The sequence below is a fragment of the Macrotis lagotis genome, chromosome 3, assembly GCF_037893015.1.
Source record: "Macrotis lagotis isolate mMagLag1 chromosome 3, bilby.v1.9.chrom.fasta, whole genome shotgun sequence".
Taxonomy (NCBI): domain Eukaryota; kingdom Metazoa; phylum Chordata; class Mammalia; order Peramelemorphia; family Peramelidae; genus Macrotis; species Macrotis lagotis.
The window spans coordinates 283446587-283472194 of NC_133660.1; the positions used below are offsets into that span (position 1 = coordinate 283446587).

Genomic DNA, 25608 nt, shown 5'->3' on the forward strand with positions numbered 1-25608 from the left:
TTTAAGTATTTTAAGAGAGTCATATAATAGTTGAAATTGGATACTTAATTTTAGATGGTCACAATATATTCTATGGATCTTTTATTAACATTTAAGTGTGTTAATCATAATAAAATGGAGTGCAATCATATAGGACCTAGGGTGAGAGTGAAATATTGATTCTTTAATAATTCTTTTTTTTCAACTTCTAAACAGTAACATCCTTTCAGAACAGGTCTGTCCCACCAAGTTGGCATACTGTTGAATGATGGCTTCATCACTTGGTCCTTTCTGTCATTTTTTATATACATTGTAAGGCATAATTGGTCTCTTGTAAAGTACCCGTAATCGATCAAGCTCTTTAATTCGTTCTTCATCAACTGCTTTTGCATCTTGGTTGAAGCGACAGTATTTAGAGCTCTCAAGTGCAGGCAGACACTGCTCAATAGGCACCCAAACATATGTCTCTGGACACAACAAGTCAGAAGGCCTATACTGACCCTTATATCTCATTTTAGGGCAAGAGTGAATGTAGAAACCCATATAGTAATAACTGAGTTGAGAAGTTTTCTCATGAAGTTGTCTAGTAAAAGCAATTTCCCGTAGGGCAGAGTAGACCCCCAAAGACAGAAAGGAATAATCAGGGTCATAGTACAAATATACAGATGACACACAATATGGAAGGACATCTATGACACCCACAGCAATTATTTTCCCATCCAGCCAATACTGCTGATGAAAAGATCCATAACCATAATCAGGTCCATTAGGAGGATTCTCCATCTCCAGTGGCGAAGTACAAAGGAATCTCATGAACTCAGCTTCTCCACACTCAGCTGCTGTATCCTTGTGTATGGCCATTTGATACTTGGCATATAAAGAGAGTGACTGGCAGAAGGACGACTTGAACTCTGGGTCCTCAAAGGAAACAGGTACTAACCTCACCTCTAATCGATGTGCAGCATCCTCTGGTAAGATGTCAAAAATGAAATCTTCAAAGTTTTTACACTGATTTAATTTAGGTTTTTCTGAGGGCAAAAGTTGTGGTTCATGTTCTAACTCGGAAACTTTCAAGTTTATCTGTTTGACTCTTCAGAATGAGTTTTTGCCTTTTCCTTTCTTTGCGTATATCCTTTGCTTTTCTACATGGAGGCTTATTCAAATCAGCCCCTTTGCCTGGCTTGGGAGCTGAAGCAACAACTTTAACAGAACTTGATGGTTCACCAGACCCCAGTTTCTCTTTTTGAGCATGTGACTGGTTTAATTCTTTAGTTTTCTTATCTTCCAATTTTTCTTCTTTCTCCTCTACTTCCTTCTCTATGACTTCATTATAACCTTCACCAAGGGGTCTATGGTCAGAATGTATGTCCAACTTGCTTTTTAGAACAAAATCATCCATAACTGCATTATCCATTTGAGAATCCATGGGCTCTTCTTCATTATTCCCTTTGGAAAATTCTCCTTTAGACAAAAACTTGAACATTTTCTTTAAAACTTTCTTATGAGATTTTGATGGTTGAAAATGTAAAGGTCGACATTTTATTGTGTACTGAGGACAACATGTTTGATTCATAACAGGTTTGTATACATACTTCCCACTTCTTCGCCATCCAGGGTCTATAAGATCTTGATAATCCTGAACCGTCATTGAATGTGCCCACATGCCGTTGGAGCGGCTCCCCGTCTCGTTTTTACAGTAGCCGCAGCGGTAGAAGTCCTCACCCTTGAAGTACTTGACAATGGTCGGGGAGGCGCCTGGGGCCCTGGCCATCTTCCCCGCCCCGCGGGCTGACACCCCACAATCATAGTATTCTTAACAGACTATTATCAATCAATGCAGAAGCCACTGACCATTCACATCAAGTTGAAGTCAATCTGTTCCTAGTTGAAGTTCTAACTGAAGAAGAGGTTTTGGATGCCATTTGGTTCCTTTCATGTGGCAAAGTACTGATGCTCATTGTACTCCAGCTGAGATCTACAAGGTGGGGGGGTTCATTGTTCATCCAAAAGCTGGCTGAAATTTTCCAAATTTTATGATATGAAGCGGTTATCCCCCCAAATTCAAGGATACCTCCATTGTCCATCTCTATAAAGGTAAAGGGAGTAGTTTGTCCTATTAATAATCACAGGGGAATTTCTCTTTTAATCATTGCTGGTAAGATTCTGGCCAGAGTCTTTCTCAATAGACTGATACTTCACCTGGCAGATGGTCACCTCCCTGAGAGCCAGCATGGCTTCAGAAAGAGTTGGGAAAGAGTCAATATATATTTGCTGCCTAACAACTCCAGGAAACATGCCAAGAGAAGAACAGAGGTCTGTATATGTTTGTAGATCTGACCAAGGCCTTGATACCATCAGTTTCTGGGGCTTAGAGAAAATTATGTCAAAATTTGGTTGCTCAGAGAAGTTCATCAGTATTGTACAGCATGCTTGTCTGGGTTCTGGATAGTGGATGATGATCTCAAGATTTTCCAGTCAACAACAGAGTGAAAGAAGGCTTGTCCTTGCTCCCAGGCTTTTTAGCATGATGTTTTCATCCCTGTTATCAAATGCCTTTCCTGAAGATGAGAAAAGCATTAAACTCAGTAACCATATTACTGGTAAAGTCTTCACTTGGAAAGGCTACAAGCCAAGACTAAAGTGAAGGGAGTGTTGTTGTATGATCTTCTGTTAGCAGATTGTGCCCTCATTGCAGCCTCTGAAGCTAAGATGGCAACTAAGTATAGATTGGATCTCTAGGACTTATTCTTATTTTGGTTTAACAATTAACAGTGAAGGGGACAGCTAGATGGTTGCACCACTTTGGAGTCAGGAGGACCTGAATTCAAATCTAGAGAGAAGAGGTGTCAGACTGACTACCCAACAGAGCCGTTGTGCTGACCTCATTGCTATATGCCTGTGAAACCTGGACAGTCTACCAGTGCCATGTCAGGAACTGAATCTCTTCCATGTAAATTATCTTAGGAAGATTCTGAAGATCACCTGGCAGGAGAAGAAATCAGACACAGGTCCTTTCTGGACATAAACTAACAATCAATCAAATGTTACTACAGAGAGTATTGATGGGCTGACCACCTTATTAAAATGCCAAAATGTACAATTGCCAAAAAGATTATTTTATGGAACTCATAGGGCAAATGCTCATAGGGGAGTTCAGAAAAAGGAATATTAAGACTCTCTAAAGATCTCTCTTAATAAGAGAGTGAGATTGTGAATTTGAGAGAGTGAGAGAAAGAGCACGTGTATGTGTGTGAGAGGGAGTGAGAGACACTGTCACAGGATAGCCCAGAATGGTATGCCCTTTTTAGAGAGGGTACTGTGCTCTATGAGAAAGGCAGAACTGAAGTAGCTCAAAGAAAACATAAGTTTAGAGAATCCCTCCCAGATGTTCACATGGTCTGTTTGTGGAGAAACAACATTCTGGGTTTGTATTGATCTGATTAGCCACAGTCAGACACACTGCAGCCTGTCTCTAACATAGTTGTTTTTGGTCTTCCTTGATAATGAAGGACAAGAACCATTCAGCCAACTAAATGTTATGAGATATTTGGAGCATCCTTTTATTGCGTGTCAATATTTTTGAAACCTTTCTCTTTCATTTAGAACTATTTCTTCATATCCTTTGTTCATTTGTCTTATGAGCAAAGGCTATTAGTAAAATACATATATGAATACATGTATATGCATATATGCATGCATATATAGTTTATTGATTTATGCATATTTATCTTGAACACCAAAAGTTGAGAGACAAGGTATCAGATTAATTTGATAAAGATATTTTGTTCTCCTTTGACCATTTCCATTCTTAGTCTGGATACATTAATTTTGTCTGTGCAGAATCTTTTTAGTTTCAAGTGATCAGATTCATCTATTTTATCTTTTGTAACTGTTTCCATTCATTGTTTGATCAGAACATATCTTCTATGCATAACTGTGAGAAATATATAAACTGTATCTCTTCTATTTTTAGACTATGAAATTTAGTATTAGGATCACGTATGCATTTCCAATATGTTGAGTAACGTTGTGTAAGATGTTGGTCTAATCTCAATTTCTGCCAGGCTGCTTTCCAAAGGAAGGAATGTTTTAATTTTGTTTTTCTTTTGTTTGTGTCCCAGTCTCATGATTTTTCCTTTTTTCTCCTTGCTCTATCAGGGTCTTGCCAGAAACAAGCCATTGGCTAATCACTCACAGAAAAATGATTGTGGACACATGTACATGTGTATGTACTTTTAGCACTTAGCACAATGATTAATGAGTGGTAGAAGGTAAATAATGTTGCTGTTTGAATAATTAATTAGTCTGTTAAGGGGCAGAGGGAATAAAGTGCTGGACTTATTGGCAGCAAGATCTGAGTTTGGATTCTGTCTAAAATACTTACAGGCTCTGTGATATTACACAAGTCATTAAACCTCTGTCAATCTCAGTTTACTCAGTTACAATACCTGAGTCAGCCTGGAGTCAGGAAGACCTGGGTTCAAATTTAGCCTCAGAAACTTAACACTTCCTAGCTGTGTGACCTTAAGGAAGTCACTTAACCCTGAGTGTCTCCCATTCAGGGCCATCTCCAGTTGTCCTGATTCATATCTGACCACTGGATCCAGATGACCCTGGAGGAGAAAGTGAGGTTGATGACTAAGCATAGCCTCCCCCCACCCCAAATCGAATTTACCTGTTTTATCAAGGGCATCAGCTCCCTGAGGTCATGGTTCTCCTAGAACAGAGTACAAGCAACAACAACTCATTTAGAAGATGGAAATAGCAAAGCACCCTCCCTCTCAGGGCTATTTTGAAGATTTAAACACAAACATATTAAAGCATTTTGTAAACTTTAAAGTGTTATAAAAATTTTAAAGAGTCTTATTATTACTGTTAGAAATAGTATGATTTTTGAAAATTAAAGTTTCTGAAGGTTAGTGATATGATCTACCTGATACATAGTAGGAGTTTAATACGTGTTTGCTTTTGGAATCACTGGGGTATGTGTGTTATCCACTTGATAAAATATAAGCTCCTAGAGGATCAAGCATGACCCTTGTTTGTCTTTATGTCTCCACTGCTTAGCACAATGTTTTCTTAGACCATAATAAATTACCTAACAAATATTTGTTGAAACATTTATTGTTGAACCATTGAGGAACAACCAGTTTAAACCCAAGCTTTTGGCAATCTTGGGGTTCTATTTTTTTCTACATTTCTTGAAGCCTAATTAATTGTTCATCTTCTTTTCCCCTTAAGCCTTAGAATGGATACCTACTGAGAAACTCATCCTTGTGAACACTTGGAATGAATATGCCTTAACTCCGGGACAGATCCTCCTGCCTGGATGGGCCTACCTGGTCCAAGAGTGGCGCTGGTTGCAGTTTTCCATTTCAATTAGCTGTGGGCTCACCCTCCTTTTGGCTCTGTATGTGGAGAGGAAAGCAAATAAATCATCTAGTCATTGAGTCGTTGAGTTCAGAAGCATTTATTTAGAACCTTCTATGTACCAGCCCATAGGTTAAAGTAAATATCAAAGAGTTAAGATAGAGGTTGAGAGGCAGCAAGTAGAAGTATCTTGGGAAATGTGACTTTGAGACATGGCACTTTGCAAAGCTACTCCAAAGCTCTCCTAAGCCCTTCTCCACTCATCTTGTACTACACAGAGAAGAGTCTTCAGTGTAATGTAGGATGGTGCAAACGGTCCCCAAGAGGTCTGGTCAAGCCTCTGGGACCATGACAGCTCCACTATGGCCTTCTGTCGAATTTGATCCCTTGCTAAGAAGAATTCAGACATCGTATTTCCCCTGCTCTGGGCCAGGTCCAGCATCCACCCCTCTGAATTTATTTTCCCCAATTGCCTGAAATAACAGAAGTTGACATTCCTATGGCACATTATGGTTTCCAAATCATTTTCCATGTCTTATGTCATTGGACTTTCAAAACAACCCTAAAAGGTAGATGCCATAATTATCCCCATTATGAAGATGAGGAAACTGAACCTGAGGCAGCTGGCAAAAACTCAAGTGGACTCTGATCCTCTGGGCATGCCGGGTCATACCTGCCGAGGCATGTTAAGGAGTCATTGCCCAGTACTCTTGGTCACCCTTGGTGAAGTCTTGAAGGTTCTCCATACCCAGGACAATCCTTGTAGTCTGACTCTTAGAACCTCTAGTTTTCTTCAAAGCTTAGGAAAGGTACCACCCTCTAAGAGATATCTTTTAGCTACTGCCAGGCATTGTGGCTCCCTAGCCACCCCTACCAAGGTCATCATACTTTTTTGGGTCTACAATTCTTTGAGGACATGTCACTTCCCCTTGGAGAGTGCAAGCTCCTTCAGGGAAGGGATTAGAATTGTGTCACTCTCTCTAGTGGCTGCCATAGGTACTGACACACAGTAGGTGTCTTACCTGAAAATTCCCACAGTGGAATATATAAGGTACTCCCAAATAAGGAGTCCACTGTGATTCTGAAGAAAGAAACTAAGGAGCTCCAGATCGATGATATAAATATTTATACAATCAAAGTGGGATACTCACAGCAGAGCAGTCCAGGGCAGAGGCTAGGCAACATTTTGGAATTCCCCCACCAAAATAATAAACAAACCAAAAAATCTTTGTGATAATTATTGAAACCAGAGAAAGGGAGAAGGGATCAGATTGTATATTAATGAGGATTGGCTGATATTTTGGGGTTTATTCTATTCATTACTGGCTGGGGTCCCAGACACCTGGGTGCCACATCTAGGCTGCTTTGGCTAAAGTCCTGGGCATGCAAGGTTTTGTACTCGTCATTGTTGCATTGCCACAGGAAGTGTGTTTTCTTTTGGTTTACATTAATCTTGGAATTAGTCTAGAATTAATATTCCAAGCTTTCATTGATAAGGACTCCAAATTATTATAATTATGGCTTTCACAGCTAGAGACTTTTGCTAGGAGGCCCATTGTTTAAGAGGTAGTTTCACCAGTGGTTTTCACCAATATGGACTCCACAGTATGCCTTTTAAAATATGTTTTGACTGATTGACTAATTAATCAGAATGTCTTGAAGGACTCTAAGTTACCTTTCCAATTCCCTTTACAGGTCCAAGTTTAGTTCTAGTCTTGATAAAACCATGTCATAGTGCCATCCACACATTCCAAGAAGCTCAAGGTAGGGAATTTCAGCAGATCTGTTCATTCCCAAAGGAGGTTCACACCAGATTTAAGAGCCCTGCCCCTAGTAACAACCAGAAAATGGATTCCCTCTCTGCATCATCTTTCTCTTCTGACACTTGATAAACTGGGAACCCATCCCTTGGGGGAGGGAAGTGGTTTGGAAATCAACCCTATAACTTTCCCACACTGAGTCTAGCTCTGGAATAGACTCATTGATCTCTCTAATCACTCTAGGGAAAAGGAGATCCTCTTGTGTCTGTGTCCCATTTTCATGATTTTTTCCTTTCTCTCCTTGCTCTGTCGGGGTCCTGCCAGAATCAGGTCATTGGCTAATCACTCACAACAAACTCCATGTGGCTGTGAAGACCCTTCAGAAGGTGGCATGGATAAATGGCCAGAAGGAACAGGGGGAAAAGCTCACTCCAGAAGTATGGTCGAGGAAAATCACTACCATGCTCTCAAGAAAACAGTCTCAGAGGGCATTGTTAGTTTTAGGATTTTTACCCAATCTATTTCAAAAAGGAATTGCACATTGAGTGCAATTATACACCTCACATGAAAACAAATACACATCTCACACAAAAACAAAGTCAAAGACAAAGCTAGCATGGAAACTAGTTTGCAAGGGCAAAGAGAAATGTTTGGGGTCCTTAGAATGAGTTCCTTCTTATAGTTGAGCTATGAACTTAGCAATGGATTTTTTTAGCATCTAAGGCAGATGAAGCATATGTATAAAGCTATTATTCTGAGAAAGCAAACAAATCAGTATGATGAGAGAGGTTCAGTTCCCCCTGGAAATTCAATTCAATGTAACAAACATCTGCAGCCCATATTGATTCTGAAGTATCTTCATCCCAACTCCCACTTCTCTGATACTGAGTTCACAGAGCAAGGTTGGCTGCATTTCCCCCTCAAGACTTTCAAGAGACTTAGAAGGGGTTGTGTTCGAAGAGGTGGTCATTCCTCTTGTCATTCCTAGTCCCTCACCATGCACAAGTGATCCCACTAACCTGTCTTTTTCAATATTTTGCTCCCTCTGTCATCCTTGCTCTCAAACAGGTCCTGGCTACTGACTCCTCCCCTATTGCCTAACAAATTTACCTGGATCTCTCTCTGTCCCCTCCCTCCCTCCCTCCCTCCCCCACTCCCAAACCCTCACTTGAGTTATCCTTGCTCCCACACTCCTGGAAGAAATCATCTGCAATAGGTGACTCCATTTCCCCTCCTTTTATTCTCTTCTTAAGTCTCTGTATAATGGATTCTGATCTCATCATTTTGCTGAAACTTCTCTCACCAAAGAAAACAGAAATCTTTTTTTTTAGTTTTTTTTCAAGGCAAATGGGGTTAAGTGACTTGCCCAAGGCCACACAGTTAGGTAATTATTAAGTGTCTGAGGCTGGATTTGAATTCAGGTCCTCCTGACTCCAGGACCAGTGCTCTATCCACTGCACCACCTAGCTGCCCCGCCCCCAAATCTGCTTATTGCCAAATCTCGCTTGTCATCCTTTTGGACTCCTCTCTGATTACAGTGGCTTAACCTGTACTCTTTCTTCTAAGTTTTCAAAACACTATTCTCATATTTTTTCTCTTCCCTCCATAATTACTGCTATTAGTCTCCTTTGCTTGATCTTTATCCAGATCATCCCAGATTATTCTGAATGCTTTACTTACCAGGTGGATTCTGATTTTTAATAGCTTGATTCACTGTTTAGGTCTCTGTGACCTCCAATCTGCCATCTTCAAATGGCTATTAGACATTTTGATTTAGATGTTCTGTAGTAATATAGCAATATAGTAATGGTAGTAATATATCTTGATCTTAACATACTAAAACTAAATTGATTAGCTAATAACCCCAGTTCTAATCCCTTCTGAATTTCCCTATTACACCTGAGAACAAGCACAATTCCCACAGTCACTCAGATTTTTAACCTGGGAGTCATCCTTAAGTGTCACATTCTCTCTTATCCTCATTTCTTTTTTTTTTAGGTTTTTGAAAGGCAAATGGGGTTAAGCTGCTTGCCCAAGGCCACAGAGCTAGGGAATTATTAAGTGTCTGAGACCAGATTTGAACCCAGGTACTCCTGACTCCAGGGCCGGTGCTTTATCCACTGCGCCACCTAGTCACCCCCACTGCGCCACTTAGCCGCCCCTCTTATCCTCATTTTCAATCATGTTTGACTCTTTGGGATTCCAATTGGGGATACATTGATAAAGATACTGAAGTGGTTCATCATTTCCTTCTTTAATTCATTTTTTAGATGAAGAAACCATGGAAAGTAGAGTTTAGTGACTTGCCCAGGATCACACAACTTGGAAATTAAAGAGGGAATTATTGATAGAGTGAGAGGAGGGGAAGTGGAGCCATTTATTGTATATGATTTCCTCCAGGAGTGTGAGAGCAGAGATAGATCAAGTGAGGGTTTTGGGGGAATTAGAGAGAGACCCAGGCAGGTTTGTTAGGCAGTAGGGAGAAGCCAGTAGATAGGGCCTGTTTGGAAATAAATGAGAGCAGGGATGATAGAGGATTAGAACTCAGAAACATGTTTCTTCCTGGTTCCAGATTTTTATCAACCATATGGTCTGGTGATCCATTGCCTATTGTCATTTCTTCTCAATTTATACTTCACAATGTATTTTGCATTTGCTCCCCTTTTCTTCCAACACAGCCACCAGTATTTGGTACCACTACTTCTGCAAAAATCTGCTGATTGCTCTGCCTGTCTGAGTCTCCCTACACTAGTCTGTCCTCCACTCAGCTGTCAAAGTGATCTGCCAGGAGTCCAAGTCTGCCCCTATCACTTTCTACTTAATGAACTACAGTGGTTCTATCTTCTTAACACCCTCAGGGATCAGAATTAATATTTTCTGAGGACATTTGAAGTGCTTCATCACTGTCTCCTCACCACTACTTTTCTAGTCTTCTTGAATTCCTTATACTTCACCTTGACTTTCTTATCCAATGACTCTGGCTACCTTGTTATTCCCCTCACAAGTTACTCCATCTTCTGTTTTTTAACATTTATTTATTTTTATTTTATTTTTAAATATTTACATTTTAAATATATAAATAAATTTATTTATTATATAAATTAAATACATAAATTGAATAAATCCCCAATAAATTTAAATAAATTAAAATATCTAAATTTTATTTTATTATTGTTTTTAGCAATTTAAAAATTTCCATCCATATGCACATGTATATTTTTAAGTTTCAAAATTTCCTTCCACCCTCCCTTCCCACCCCCTCCCCTCAGTGGAGAACAGTCAGGTTAGCATTGTACATACATAGTTTGGATAAGCATATTTACATTTTAGTCATTTTTGGTATGAGGAATTAGGATTAAGGGAAAGAGATACACTAAGAGATCATTTTTATAAAGTGTTCATCAGATTCTGAAAGATTGGTTTGTCTTTTTTTGTTTTGTTTTTCTTCCTCTGGATGGAGATAATATTGTCCATTACCAATCTAGTATGGTTGTCCCAGCTCTCTGAATTGCTGAGAGGAGCTGCTTCCATAAAGGTTGTTCATCTCACAATGTTGTTGTTAATGTGTACATTGTTCTCTTGGTTCTGCTCCCTTCACTCAGCATCAGATCCTGTAACTCATTCCATGCTTCTCTAGAGTCTGACCATTTATGGGTTTTTTAGAACAATAATATTCCATAGAATTCATGTACCATAACTTGTTTAGCCATTCCCCAGTTGATGGTCATTCCCTCAATTTCCAATTCTTTGCCACTACAAAAAGAGCTGTCATGAATATTTTGGAACTTGTAGGACTTTTTCCATTTTTTATAATTTCTTCTGGATATAGACCTAGAATTGGAATTGCTGGGTCAAAGGGTATAGACAGTTTTATTGCTCTTTGGGTATAGTTTCAAATTGCTCTCCAGAATGGTCGGATCCATTCACAACTCCACCAGCAATGGATAATTGTCCCAATCCTCCCACAATCTCTCCAACATTGGTCATTTTCCCTTTTTCTCATCTTGTCCAGTCCGATAGGTGTGAGGTAATACCTCATTGTTATTTTATTTGCATTTTTCTAATCAATAATGATTTGAAACATTTATTCATGTGATTATACATAGCTTTAATTTCTTCACTTCAAAAGTGTCTATTCATATCCTTTGACCATTTATCAATTGGGGAATGACTTGTAACCTTAAAAATTTGATGCAATTTTCTGTATATTTTAGAAATGAGACCTTTATCAGAATTTCTAGTTGTGAAGATTGTTTCCCAGCTTTCTGTGTCTCTTCTATTTTTGGCAGCATTGATTTTACTGCCAAAACTTTTGAATTTAATATAGTCAAAATAATTTATTTTTGCAGTTTATAATGTGCTCTAATTCTTATTTGTCAGAAATTTATTCCCTTTCCATAGATCTGCTAATTTCTTAGTCTATTAATTTATCTCTGATGTCACTCTTTATGTCTTTATCCTGCACCCATTTTGACTTTATTTTGGTATAGGGTATGAGATGTGGGTCTAGGCCAAATTTTTCCCATACTACTTTCCAGTTTTCCCAACAATTTCTGCCAAATACTGAGTTCTTATCTTAGAAGTTGATGTTTTGGGGTTTGTCAAACAGTAGATTGCTGTAGTCATTTGCCTCGGTTTCTTGTGAACCTATCCTAATCCTCTGAGCCATTACTCTATTTCTTAACCAGTACCAGGCAGTTTTTTTGGCAAGGCAATGGGATTCAGTGGCTTGCCCAAGGCCACACAGCTAGGTCATTATTAAGTGTCTGAGGCTGGATTTGAACTCAGGTACTCCTGACTCCAGGGCTGAGGCTCTATCCACTACGCCAACTAGCCTAGTTATATCTTCTCTTTTAGGGCTGTATACAATTTAATGGTCTTGAGTAACATTTGTTTTGTTTTATTTTGTTTTGCTTTCCCCTTTTCATTTACTTTTTAATGCAGCTCTTGAGTTTTGCATTAGTCAATTGCATTCTCTGTTTTGTTCTGGTTCTTGTGTCAGGAAATTCTGTAAGTCCTCTATTTTGTTGAACAACCGTTTTTTTCCCTGACAGTATATGCTGAATTTTGCAGAGCAGTACATTCTGGGTTGTAATCCCAGGTCTTTTTCTCTCTGAAATATGTTCTTTCATGTCTTCCAATACTTCAATGTTGAGGCTGATAGGTCCTGTGTGAGTCTGATTTTGTTTCTTTTGTATTTGAATTGATGCTTGCAATATTCTCTACTTTATTTGAGGGTTCTGGAATCTGGATATAACAACCTTTGGGTTTTTTCCTGGGATCTCTTTCTGGAGGGTTTCTGTGGATTTTTCAATACTTATTTTGTTTTCTTGTTCTAGTAGACTTGGGAAGTTTTCCCTTATAATTTCCAGGTTCTTATTTTGATCTAGGGTTTCTGGTAGTTTAATGATTCATAGATTGTCTCTTGTGGATCTATTTTCCAGGTCATTCATTTTCCCTAAAAGATACTTTACATTTTTTCAATTTTTTCAGGTTTTATTTTGTTTGATGGAAACTTGTAGACTTGTATATTCATTAATTTCTATTTGTTCAATTCTAATTTTTAGGGTTTTATTGTCTTCAATTAGTTTTTATGTTTCCTTTTCCAGTTGGTTATTTTTGTTTTTAACAGAGTTGATTTCTTTGGTCAATTTTTCATATGACTGTATGACTGTATGACTCATTTCTTTTTTCCATTTTTCCTCCTTACTCTCTTCTTTAGCTTTTAAATTCTTTTTTAAGCTCTTCAATGAGCTTTTGTATTTGAGTTCAGTTTATAGACTGTTTTGTTACTTCTCCTGCGAGTGATTTTTCACTGATTTCTTCTTTAGACATGGCATTGCTGTCATCTTCGTAATCTTCTATAGTGAGCACTCTTTTAGCTTTTTTGCTCATTTTTGTTGTTTTAGCTCTGCTCCTGGGGTATAAGGAATGTAGATACAAGATTATTTTTTTCCTGGAACTGGGGTCAGATCCTTGACCAAGATGTTTCTTGCCTATGCAGTCCAGGCCTTGCCTTTGTAGAGCTTTGTTTTTTCCTTTATGTCCAGGTTTTGACTTAGCAGTGGTTTGTTCCCAACCCAGACCTATCCTTTACCCTAGTGTTCCTAGAGTCCAGACTTTGTTTAGGATTGGGATCCTCCCTGCTGGTTTGCTATGTAGCTGCCTGGACCTCTGCTGTTGTCAAGCTGTTGGGACCTGGATTGTACTGTGGCTAAGAGCCTCCTTCTGGCTTTCCCTGTTCTCCCACCTCTTAGACTTTACTTTTCCTTTCCCCCTAAGGAGACAAACTTTCACTGAAGATCCTCCACAATGTCTACAGTTGAAAACTTCTTTGAATCTCTTCTTTTTCTTGGTGGGATCTGTAGCTTGAGTGTCAGAATACAGGTCTCATTTATCTTTGGCAGGGAAAAGCTCCCAGAGCATGTTAGTTTCATGCCACCATCTTGGCTCCACCTGGGAAGTCCTCCTTCTACTGTTGACATGTATTTTCAGTGCTGGTCCTCCCATGCTTGGAATGCTCTTGCTCTTTATTTGAGGCTCCTTTTGACCTTAGTGATTTCCTTCAACTGCCCTAAGAATGCTTTCATGATCCAACTTCATTCTAGTTTCTTTTCTCTAAAGATTATCTCTGAGATAATATACAGAGCTTGTTTGTACTTGTTTATAAGCTCCTGGAATGTATGGCATCTTTTGTCATCTTTCTTTGCATATTCATTGTTAACAAACATTGAAAAATGTTTAATGGCTTGTTTTACATTTTTATTATGTAAATATGTTATTGCCATTGAATTCAGTTCCTAGTCGTGCTTTCCTCAGTAATGAACAATCAAGAGTCATTTTCTTGGCCAAAAGTTAGAACTTTTTATAAACACACACATACATTCATAAATACATTTATATGCTATAGTGAAATAGTAAGAATCATCATAAGCAGTTAGATGGCACAGTGGAAAGAACACCAGGCTTAGAATAGTGATCTGTGTTCAAATCTGGCCTCAGGTATTTATTATATCTTTTACCCTGGGTAAGTCACTGAATCCTGTTTGCCTTAGTTTTGCCTTAGATTCCTCTTTTTAAAATGAGCTACAGAAGAAAATGGCATACTACTTTTGTATTGTTGCCAAGAATATCTTAAATGGGGCCATGGAAAATCTGATAGGACAGAACAACTGAAGAACAACAACAGAATGAGGACACCTGATTCCAGATATCCCTTTCAATTCATTCTCCTGCTACCCTCAACCTGTATAATACACTCTCTGGTTCAGATAACTATTGAGTCCAGGCCAGAATGAATTTACATTTAAACATCACATATAGAAATGGAGAAACTTAAAACTTTGTTTCCTAGAAGTCAGTGTCTCCTAGAATTTAAGAATTTCCTCTTTTTTGTGTAGTTTCTTTGCTGAACTCCGTGTTGAGTTGATAGTTCAAGGATGAGATGGATGCAGTGAACTAAGGATAAGGATTATTGTAGGGAAGAAGGAATTAACAGTAACTCCAGAGTTTGCTGCTGCTGTAACTGTTCCTTCTATTTTTGATTTTTCAAAATTTTTGGATCTCTTATTTTGGAGCCATTTTTTTTGGAGTATATTGTGGTATAAGTTGTAATATATTTGTCTAATCCTAATTTGTAATCAAACTTTGCAAAACGGGTACAAAATAACTGTGTTTATTTCATTTTTTGGCCTTGTTTTATGACCACTTGTGGGATTTACTTGGCAAAGATAATAGGGTAATTTACCACTTCCTTTTTCATATCAATTTGCAGATGTGGAAACTGAGACATATAGGTTTAGTGATTTGATCAGGTTCATCCAGCTAGTAAGCTGGATGATAGTAATCAGGCTGATTTTGACCTCAGATTTTCTGGATGATAGTAATCAGGCTGATTTTGACCTCAGATTTTCTGGATGATAGTAATCAGGCTGATTTTGACCTCAGATTTTCTTGACTCCAAGCACAGTATTTTATCAACTACACCACCTCTGGAGATATGAGAAAAAATCTCTAGGAGGTGACATGTGAGATGAAGAACCTTGGGATACCAGGAGGTAAATGGACTAAATTCATGTGAAAATTTTCCAGGCGGATTTTGTTTGAAGGGATATCCTCACAGAAAAACTGATACTCTCAATGATAGCTTTACAAAAAGAAAAAATGTTCTTTAAACATGGAAGGTTATCTCTGTTTCTGTCTGTCTCTATTTTGGTATCTCAGCAGGTAGGATTTGTGCTCAGAGGACAGAAGTTTAAACCTCACCTCTGTTTCATTAGTCAAGTAACTTAAGCTCAATGTGCCTCAATTTCCACTTATATACAATAAGAGGAGTGTGATAGAGATGGCCTCAGTGATCTTTTCCATCTCTGGATTCACATCCCTATGATCCATTGCATAAAACGCAGAGCCAATGTCATTATGGGACCCTCAGATTATAGTGTAGACTACTGACAGCATGGGACAGGAAGAACTTGATGGGCATATGTAGGGTTTGACATTCTGACTAATGCCATGGTTCCCTGTCATGACACTGTCTCTGTCAGGAGAGTTCACATAAGCAATGGTCTGTTCACTCTCTTCTCTTCCAGACTCTTGAACCCAATTAGGTCAACTCCTTTTGCCCTTTCACCCAAACAGGAGGTAATGTCCCACATTCAGGAGGATCTTACAACCATGAAGCCAAGGTCTTCTTTCAGAGACCTTTTCCAGACCCCAGGAATACGCAGGACAACGTTGTGTATCATGGTTGCATGGTGAGTGAACTTAACCTTTAATCAACTGTTAGCTTCCAGAGCAACAAAATTATTCATCAAGAGTCAGATATACCCACCCTGCAGCTTACGTTCTTAGAATGCTGACATCTGTATCTGGGAGGATGTGAACGACATCTGAAATCTGTAAATTTGATAAACTGGATATAGCTTGGATTGCTGAGATTATTATTTGAATTAGTCCCAGAATGAGAATATTTTATTTTTTAGGCAAAAGAAGCATTTCATTGAACAGAAATGAAAAATGAAATATCTATACTCTAAAATTAATGCTTCTACTTCCAGGTTCACTTCTGGATTCTCCTTTTATGGAATAATTTTGGACTTGTAGAAATTTGGGTTCAACATTTACCTGGTCCAAATGCTATTTGCACTTACAGATTTCCCAGCAAAATTGTTTGTAGGGATAATTATAAATTATCTGGGAAACCGTTTTGCCTTCATCTTTTTTTCAACTTTTGCTGGATCCATGATCATTGTTGGCATATTTGTACCTCAAGGTGAGAAACTTTTCATTGAATATAGTGCATTATGCATTGCATATCTAAAATGAGTGATTGTGTTAGCTTTTGGGGCAATGGAACTATTCTCTACCAGAGGTAGACTGTGGGCCAGACATGACTGGAGAATGGTCAAATAAATGATGCTGTAGGATTGTAATAGAGTATTATTGAACTGGAAGAAAAATGAATATGAAGAATACATGATACAGAGTGAACAAGATGGAAAAGAAAGCAAAATACACAATGTGCCCAACAGTGTAAGGAGAAATAATGGCAACAATAATGGAACCATGAATCCATGTAATTATAAGGATCAGTCTTCACCAAGGAAAAGGAAAAAGATCTAGCTTTCTCTCTTGCTGCAAATGTGTGTTAACACAATTTTCCTGAGTTTGTCTCTAATCTGGGAATGAATAAACAGGGAACTACACCTTTCTGAAGTGAAGGCAAATATTGAATACATAAATCACAAATGGGGAAGTGAGGGGGAAGGTGCAGCCCAAAACAATCATTTTCAGGGATTGAGTATTCTTCTCATGATAAGACCATGAGTGGAAGTTAGTAAAACTATTTTCAGTGATTGATTCAAGTCTTGGGGGTAATGATCACTTTCCCAGGGTACAGAACCAGGGTTTTGTGGTAGGAACAGGTTCTACAATTTTTGATTCACTTCACTTAACTCACAAAGTATAGCACAGTGTAGCACAAGAGTATAGATTTCAAATGTTATCAAGGTCCATGGATCACTCCAAGCTTCACTGTAAACTTCTGACTCCCAAGTCAGAATCTGTTTGTAAAGTATGAACTCTAAGAAATCCAAAGCATTAGTAGATTCATTACACATATCATAATGATCATTATGAAATTTATAGTTCCCTTTCACTAGTGAGTGAGTATTGGTTTAGAACAGAATGCTTGCAATCCACCCCAGGAGAAAATATGGCTACTCTTGCAGAAGTGATTTTTATCTCACTCTTTTTAATATTTTAATTAAATTAAATGATTATGTAGAGGTGGGAGGAGAGTTACATTTGGCAGAGGATACCCTGTAATAACCTGAGCCATCAGCAAAAAAAGTGAATATTAATCTCCTATTATCCAGCATTTCCATGTGTCATTAGTGTAATGTTCCTGCTCCTACCATTCTTCTGTCTGCTGTCTTATGTAGCTGGAGGAAGAGAGGGATGTCTAAAGAAAGCTCTGCCTGTAGCCATCTAGTATAGCATAGAAGCAGAGGGACTGCTGCAACTCTAAAGAGCATACAGGAAGGTACTGATTTGATAACTGAATGGCAGTGATCACTGAGGGATGAATGTGAAACTGCTTTCTAAAGTGAACAAGAAACAAAATAAAAATAGCTAATAACAAATGCATTGGGGAGAATTACAGGAACTTGACAGTTTGAATGTCCTATTCTATCCTTTCCTGAATGCAAGTGAATGAGGTTTCAAATGAAGATCAGAGAGTCAGAAGTACTTGCTAAGCTTGAATAAACTGTTGGCATCTTTATTGTTTGTTCTCAGATATAACTGCCCTTACGTTGACACTCAATATTCTTGGAAAAGGAAGCTTGGCAGCTATGTTTGCATGCTTACATCTCTACACATTGGAACTCTACCCAACTGAAATCAGGTAAAAATTTCAGAAAAATGTGACCAGAACATCAAAAGTTACTAATTATAGTAAAATATTCCTATCAAGGATTCAGCCCAATGGAGCTGAGATGGATCATTAGGTTGAAAACATAACCTATTTGTAATCAGTTCAATTCAATTGAACCATTACTTATTAATTAACCACAATGAGCCAGGTACTATATTTGGCTTTGGGGAATCGAAAGGCAAAAATAAAACTATCCTTCCTCCCGAAACTTCCATTCTATTAACTTTGCATCAAAGGGGAATATTCAAAGGATGGATGTACATGATGACATCAAATGATTCTATAAGAAATTCTCAATTGCATAGTTTTCATACCTAATTGATTAATTATATTTTGCTGATATAATGGCTGACAGAAGAAAAAGGTTTAGGAAGTAATCTGAAGGATGCTTGTTTGTGGCACACTGGATTAGAGACACCCAAACGACTTTATTTTGTATTGAAGGTGTATTAACTTGCTAGTTATTAGCTTTTAATTTTTTTCCAGGTGTTTATTAGGTCAGCTATTGATATGATCTTCCTCAGTGACAAAGTGATGATGTTAGATGGAGAAATGTAAAGTTTCTAGGAAACAATGAAGAAAATATATTGAGGTGAGGATAGGCAGAGGAATGAAAGAAGGCAGAGGGAAATGTAAGGGACAAACCTTTACAGTTCTCTGTCCAAGGTTCTGAAATCTCATCCTCTACCTATCAGTATCATTCCGGCAGACACAAGTTTTGGCATATTTCAAAATTCACTGTAGGCAATTTCTCTAGACTTTACTAAGTCACTCACCAGTGCAACCATCTATCCTTTCAAATCCCTTGCTGCCAAATCCATTTTTCCACCAAATGTTTAATTCCATAGTCTGACCTCTTTCTGTTGTGGTTAAGTGACTTACTCAAGGTCATACAGCTAAGTAAGTTTTAGTTACAGAAAGTCTGATGCTGGATTTGAACTCAGATCCTTCTGTCTTCAGGGCTGGTGTTCTATTCACTGTGCCACCCAGCTGCCCTGTCTAACCTCTTTCATTGAGGTTAACACCTCCCTGATCACAATAACTAAAGAGAACCACACAAGATACTCTAACAGAAAATTTTCTTTTTATAAATCTAAGGCTATAGACAACAATATGCAGTCAGAAAAATCTGAGGGGGCTTGAGTTCAAGCCTTTGTGACCCTCATGCTAACTACATGTGTGACATTGGACAGCCACTTCTAAGTCACAATTTGCTCATCTGTAGAAATAGAAGAAAATTGGACTAGATCATGTTAGGAGTCTTCAAATTGTAGCATTTGTGACTTCTTCTGTTAACAAGAGCATAGTGACCTTTATTTAGAAACACATGCCAGGACCTCTGCAAGTTCCCCAGAAATACAAGGCATTCTCTAGTGAATTGTGACCAAAAAAGACTTTGTTACTTTGAAAATCACCTACCCATACTAGGTTCAGCTTAATTTCAACCCTTTTTGCAACAACAATGATATAGAAGTTATAATCTGGTCATTAGTTTATTGTCTTATTGCCTTATTGGAGGTTTTTATTTAATCCTCGATACCAAACTAGGAAGGAGGAGAAAAAAGAGGAGGAAGCAGAGGAGGAGCAAGAGGAGAGGGAGTAGGAAACCTAATATTCCTTCACAAATGGAAAGCAAAAACTATAGACTTTTTGTTATCCATGAGCAGGGGGGCAAAAGCTCTATCCACTACTTCGTGTTTCATTCTCAGTGATGGAAAGGTGTTATGAGACCTAGAAGGTGGCTTCCATGGAGCTCCTTTTGTGGGGATGTTCTAGTGTAGTTTGCTTCTCCTTAGTAAAAGAACTTATGCATATTCCATTCAGTTCTAGGTAATAGTTGCCACTTTTATGGTGGTTAAATATAAAAAAGAATTTAATGGTTCTGGAGAATTTCTGAGTAAATTGACAAAGAAAAAACTAAAGAAAATAGTCTTCTCTTGTTTTTCCTATGAAATCTTTTGGAGACTTAGATGTGTACAAATCTTTATGCACACATGAAAGTATGTGATTATGTGTGTATGTGTGAGGAGACTCTATGGAGAGTTAAAACCACTTTGAGCTCAAGAACTCTGTGAGGAGGACAAGATACAAAAGTTTATGAGTGATAAAAATAATCCATGAGATTACTTTAGGTCTGATACCTCAGAAGGTTAAAGAACAAGAGGCAGGAAGTTGCTTGAAAGGTCCTTTGGATATTGCTAAAACAAGATGCAGGCCATTATTTTTAGGTTTCCTAGTGGTACAAATTTTATTAATCCCAAACCTAGAACAAGCTGCTTTTGCCTGTAGGATGAGTGACAAGGTCATTATTGAGATCCATCCAACCTACTATGGAAGAGACCCTGAGCTAGTGAGAGGGAGGTAGGGAAAAAGCAGAACAGTCCCTGCCCTCAAGTCATTTATATTCTAATTTTTGTTCCATTTTCATTTATTTACAGGCAGATGGGAAGCAGTATTGGTACTTTCACTACATGTTTTGGCTCATTGCTGGCTCCCCTTGTCTTCATCATTGGTAGCTATGTCCCTTTTCTTCAGCCTCTGTTGTTTGGAGTAGTGCCTATCCTTTCTGCTATTGCTGTTTCTTTCCTGATTGAAACTCATGGTCTCCCACTCTTGGAAACCATCCAAGAGACAGAGCACAGATCAGTTTTGACTCTTGTTAGGGAAAGTATAACTTTAAAATGAGTTTTTGAAGTCTTTCTGTCCATGGATTCTATGTAAAATACCAGGGAAATGAATTGGATATTTTAAGAGTTATCAAGAGAAACCTAGGTTACAAAACCAAGTCCTCAAATCTCTTCCCCTATTCATTGTTAAAACAAGACAAATAATAGAATATATTGTATTGGGCTAAAGTGATTATTATTGGTAATCAGAATACTTGGAGATACTTGAGGAAATATTTTGTAGATATGCCATATGCCAATTATCTAATTAAAATTTTCCTAATTTTAACTTACTTTAACAAATACATATTAGTACCTATCATGGGCAATGTCAGGCAGTTAGGTGACAAAGGGGATGGAGTGTTGGAAATCTCATTTTCCCAAGTTTAAATGTGGCCATAGATACTAGCTGTGTGATTCTGGACAAGTCACTTAACTCAGTTTCCTCATCTGTAAAATGAGCTGGAGAAGGACATAACTTACTGCTCATGGACTCATGATGAGTCAGAAAAAAGTTGTTCAAAGTAAAGTCTCAGATGGTGGGAATACAAAGAAGGTATCAAACTGTTTGGTTTTTCTATTATTATGATCTAATTGGGCAAAGTACAAGTGAAAATTACTATGTTAAAAAGAAGAGGTCCAGGCAAAGAGTGATGGAAAAGGTTAGGTGAGAAAGTTGACAAGTACCTGCAAAATCAAAAAAACACTTCACTCATAAAGCATGACTTGTCTGCTCTCCTCATAGATGTGAAAATCAGTACACATATGCTAAAGCGATGAATACTTCTTTTTGTTTTGCAAGGCAGTGGGGTTAAGTGGCTTACCCAAGGCCACACAGCTAGGTCATTATTAAATGCCGGAGGCTGGGTTTGAACTCAGGTACTTCTGACTCCAGGGCCAGTGCTCTATCCACTGCACCAGCTAGCCAACCCAATACTTCTTTTTAAAGTTAACTGACTTCCCTTCTGCCCGCCCCCAATACAAGATGCCAAGAAGAGTTAGAATACTCCTTGTTTCCTACTGCCACTTCAAGACCAGGCCAACATTCATTATCAAGCTTTCATATTCATATATATATACTCCTAATTGATCTAAAAATGACAAAATTTTCAAGAGTTACCAGTATCATCTTCCCATGTAGAAATAGAAATATTCCAGGGCGACTAGGTGGCGCAGTGGATAAAGCACCAGCCCTGGAGTCAGGAGTACCTGGGTTCAAATCTGGTCTCAGACACTAAATGATTACCTAGCCGTGTGGCCTTGGGCAAGCCACTTAACCCCATTGCCTTGCAAAATCCTTAAAAAAAAAGAAATAGAAATATTCTATCAATCAATGGTCATGCCATCCTGTTCCCATTCGAAGTTCCTGTCATCTTGTGTACTCCAGATCACCATGAGATCTCCATTTTCTTTTTAAAAATTTATTTATTTAGTATTTTGTTCTCTCCATTACATGTAAAAACAATTTTTATCATTAGTTTTTAAAACTTTGGGTTCCAAATTCTCCCTCCCCATTCCCCTCATTGAGAAAACAAACAATTCAGAGTAGATCATACTGTGTAGTCAAGAAAACAATTCCATAATATGTTGTGAAGGGCGGCTAGGTGGCACAGTGGATGGGTGGCTAGGTGGTGCAGTGGATAGAGCACCGGCCTTGGAGTCAGGAGTACCTGGGTTCAAATCTGACCTCAGACACATAATAATTACCTAGCTGTGTGGCCTTGGGCAAGCCACTTAACCCCATTTGCCCTGCAAAAAATAAGTACATACGTAATATGTTGTGAAATAAAATATAGATGAAAATAAACACTCAAGAAAAATTAAGAAAGTTTAAAAAGTATGCTTCAATCTATATTCAGACACCATCCCTTCTTTCTCTGGAGATAGATAGCATCTTTCATCATAAGGCATTCAGAGTGGTTTCAGGTTGTTGCATTGCTGAGAAAAGCTAAGTTGTCCACAAATGATTATCTTACAATATTGCTGTTACCTTTGTACATAGTACATTTCATTTTGCATTTAGTTTTTTTTGAGTCCTTTCTCATCCCCTTCCCTTCCTACTTTCTTGTAGGAGAAGGGATTTCTATACCCAATTGAGTGTATATTGAGTCAATTTTGAGCCCATTCTTTCCTCCACTGTAAAAGTTTTTTCTTGCCTCTTTTATGGGTGATAATTTACCCGATTCTACCTCTCCCTTACCTTTCTCCCAGTTTATTTTTTTTACCTATTAATTTCATCATAAACTCACACCTTTATGCCTCTTTCTAGCTCCTCCATCCATTTTTGTGTCTATATATCTATCTATTTTTATTTATATAACCAATTAAATTCACTAATGACATTTGTAGCCTACAGACTTACCTGGGGCAGCTAGATGGTTCAGTAGATAGAGCACTGGACTTGGAATCAGGAGGAATGGGAGTTTGAATCCAGCCTCTGACATTTACTAGCTATGTGACCTGGAGAAAGTCACTGAACCCTCATTGCCCCTCATCCAGGGCCAGTTCCAGTCATCCTGATCCATATCTGGCCACTGGACCATATGGCTCTGGAGGAGAAAGTGAGACTGATAACTTATCACAGCAACCCTCACTCAAATCCAATTCATGTACTTATCATGGCATCACCTCCTTGATGTTGTGGTATTCTTTGAAAGGAGACTTAGCCAGTTACTTCACAATAAGCCAAAAGACATAATAACAACATGACAGTCACTCACATGTTCACAGAAATACAGAAATTAAAAAATATCTTCTACTTATAACTTTCCTCTATCATAGGTTGGGCACAAATAGTCCATATGAACACCTGAGGCGTTACTTTTTATTTGTTTCCTTTGAGCTACTTCAGTTTTGCCTTTCTCATAGAGTGCAACACCCTCTCTGATGAGGGCACACCATGCAGGGTGGTCCTGTGCCAGTGTGTACCATATTCCAATGTCTCAGCCAGCATGATTGAACTGCTCTACCATTTCTCTGATTCTCTGCCAGGAAACTCAAGAGCAGCTATTGTACTCCTCACTTCCTGTCTCAAACTTAGAGAACACATTTTTACAATCGGACCTTTCCACCTTCTCCTCCTTTCCTCTCCTTTTTCTGGGTTCAGACATGGGGTACTATTTGAAAATGATCCTTCTTTAACTAAATATGAGTAACTATATTTTTAGCTTATGTTCAAGATTAAATTTGAATTTATTCCTTATCATAAAATGGTTTTAGTGCAGTGCCTGTATTATTCCAGAATACACAGTTGACTACAAGAGCTACTATCTCAGAAATCTGGTCCTCTTCTTCAGAACTCATCTTTAGATAAGTGTCGACTCAAAGCAGACACCTAACAAAAAACTCCTCTATATGAGACGGGTGGCACCTTAAAAGGACTTGTTCCTTAAAAGGAAAAGACCTTGTCCTAATATGAACTTAATATTCTCTATTGAGATCTTTCCCCCACACCCTCTGATGTCACCCTCATAGGATGTTGGGGCAGCTAGATGGCACATTGGCCTTGGATTCAAGAGGATAGGTGTTCAAATCTGATCTAAGTCACTTGATACTAACTGTGTGACCTTGGGTAAGTCACTTAACAATGATTGCCTCATATCCAGGGCCTTCTCCAGTTGTCCTGATTCATATCTGGCCATTGGATCCAGATGACTCTGGAGGAGAAAGTGAGGCTGATGACTTAGCACAGTCTCCCCTTCACTCAAATTCAGTTCATGTACTTGTCATGGCATCACCCTCCTGATATCATGGACTTTTTTTTTGGGAATGAAGGACAAACATCAGATAGAAATCATCACCTTGAAGGTTAGGAATCTGGCAATTTTTATCTTGGTATTCATAGGGCCATGCACATAGTAGGTGTGTCAAAACACCTGGACAAGTTGGTGTTATCTTAGTGAGATTTAATTTAAGACTCGTATTCTTAGCCCAGATTTTTTTTTTGCAGATAGAAATCTCCCTCACCAAAAATTTTAGAAATGTTTCATCTGGTTTAAACTTTGCTTTCTATGTCTAAGAAGAGAGTTGCTTTGTTTCTGTGTTTCTCTTTGTTTAGGATGAAGAAGGTACAATCTCTGAAAGGAAATGCCAGTCATGATATACAAGAGAGACCAGTCTTGCTTATTTCTGAAATACTACAAATTGAGAGCACAGTTTGATGCTCTTTTAAGGACGTTCATTCATACTTTTGAAGGCTTTCAATCACTGGATCCAGTTTAATTATATCTTCATACGGAGGAACAATATCTAGCTTTCCTGGATTGTGAGCGGATCCTTTGACTATTGAGAAGATGGAAGAAGGTGGCCTGGGAGAACTGTCTTTTAATTCATTCGATATAATGAAGTCTTAAATATTCAATATCGCACTTCAAACTAAGACTAATAAATGAAGAGAGACAACTCTGGGTCAAAGAACTGGTGTTTTTTTTGTTTTCATTTTCTTGCTGTTTTTTTCCATTTTTTAAAATTTAATATTTATTCTCATTTTGTACAAATAATGTCTTTTTTATACATTAATAAAATATTCTTGTTTAAGAATAAATGAAATATCCCCTCCCCCATAAATATAGACTCGCTTGAGCGATAAAATAAAGGGGAGAGTAAAAAAATTTAAATTAAAAAGTAATAATAGTAATAATTATAGGTATGGCCAGGTGGCACAATGGACAGAGCACCAGCCCTGGAGCCATGAGCACCCAAGTCCACATCTGGCCCCATACACCCAACAATCACCCAGCCATGTGCAAGCCACCCAAACGCCACTGCCCTGCAAAAACCAAAAAAAGAAAAAAAAAGACCCCAAATAAAAGAAAATAGTAATAATAGTAGGGGTGGCTGGGTGGCGGACAGAGCATTGGCCCTTGAGCCAGGAGCACCTGGGTCCAAATCCGGC

The 25608-nt window shown here is 38.3% G+C and overlaps 1 protein-coding gene and 1 pseudogene across 1 annotated transcript in view; one reads left to right on the forward strand and one right to left on the reverse strand.

Annotated features, from left to right (window-relative positions):
• Nucleotides 1–24947, forward strand: part of LOC141519399 (solute carrier family 22 member 20-like) — a 32751-nt gene extending 7804 nt beyond the window's left edge. The window contains 7 exon segments of the mRNA XM_074231649.1: nt 5221–5389; nt 7423–7546; nt 15750–15865; nt 16169–16383; nt 17910–18018; nt 20487–20694; nt 24779–24947. Of these exon segments, the coding sequence (XP_074087750.1) occupies nt 5221–5389; nt 7423–7546; nt 15750–15865; nt 16169–16383; nt 17910–18018; nt 20487–20694; nt 24779–24874 (1037 nt within the window). The 3' untranslated portion in view covers nt 24875–24947.
• On the reverse strand, nt 189–1765 carry LOC141516630 (arginyl-tRNA--protein transferase 1-like; annotated as a pseudogene).
• Nucleotides 24948–25608: the final 661 nt, after the last annotated feature.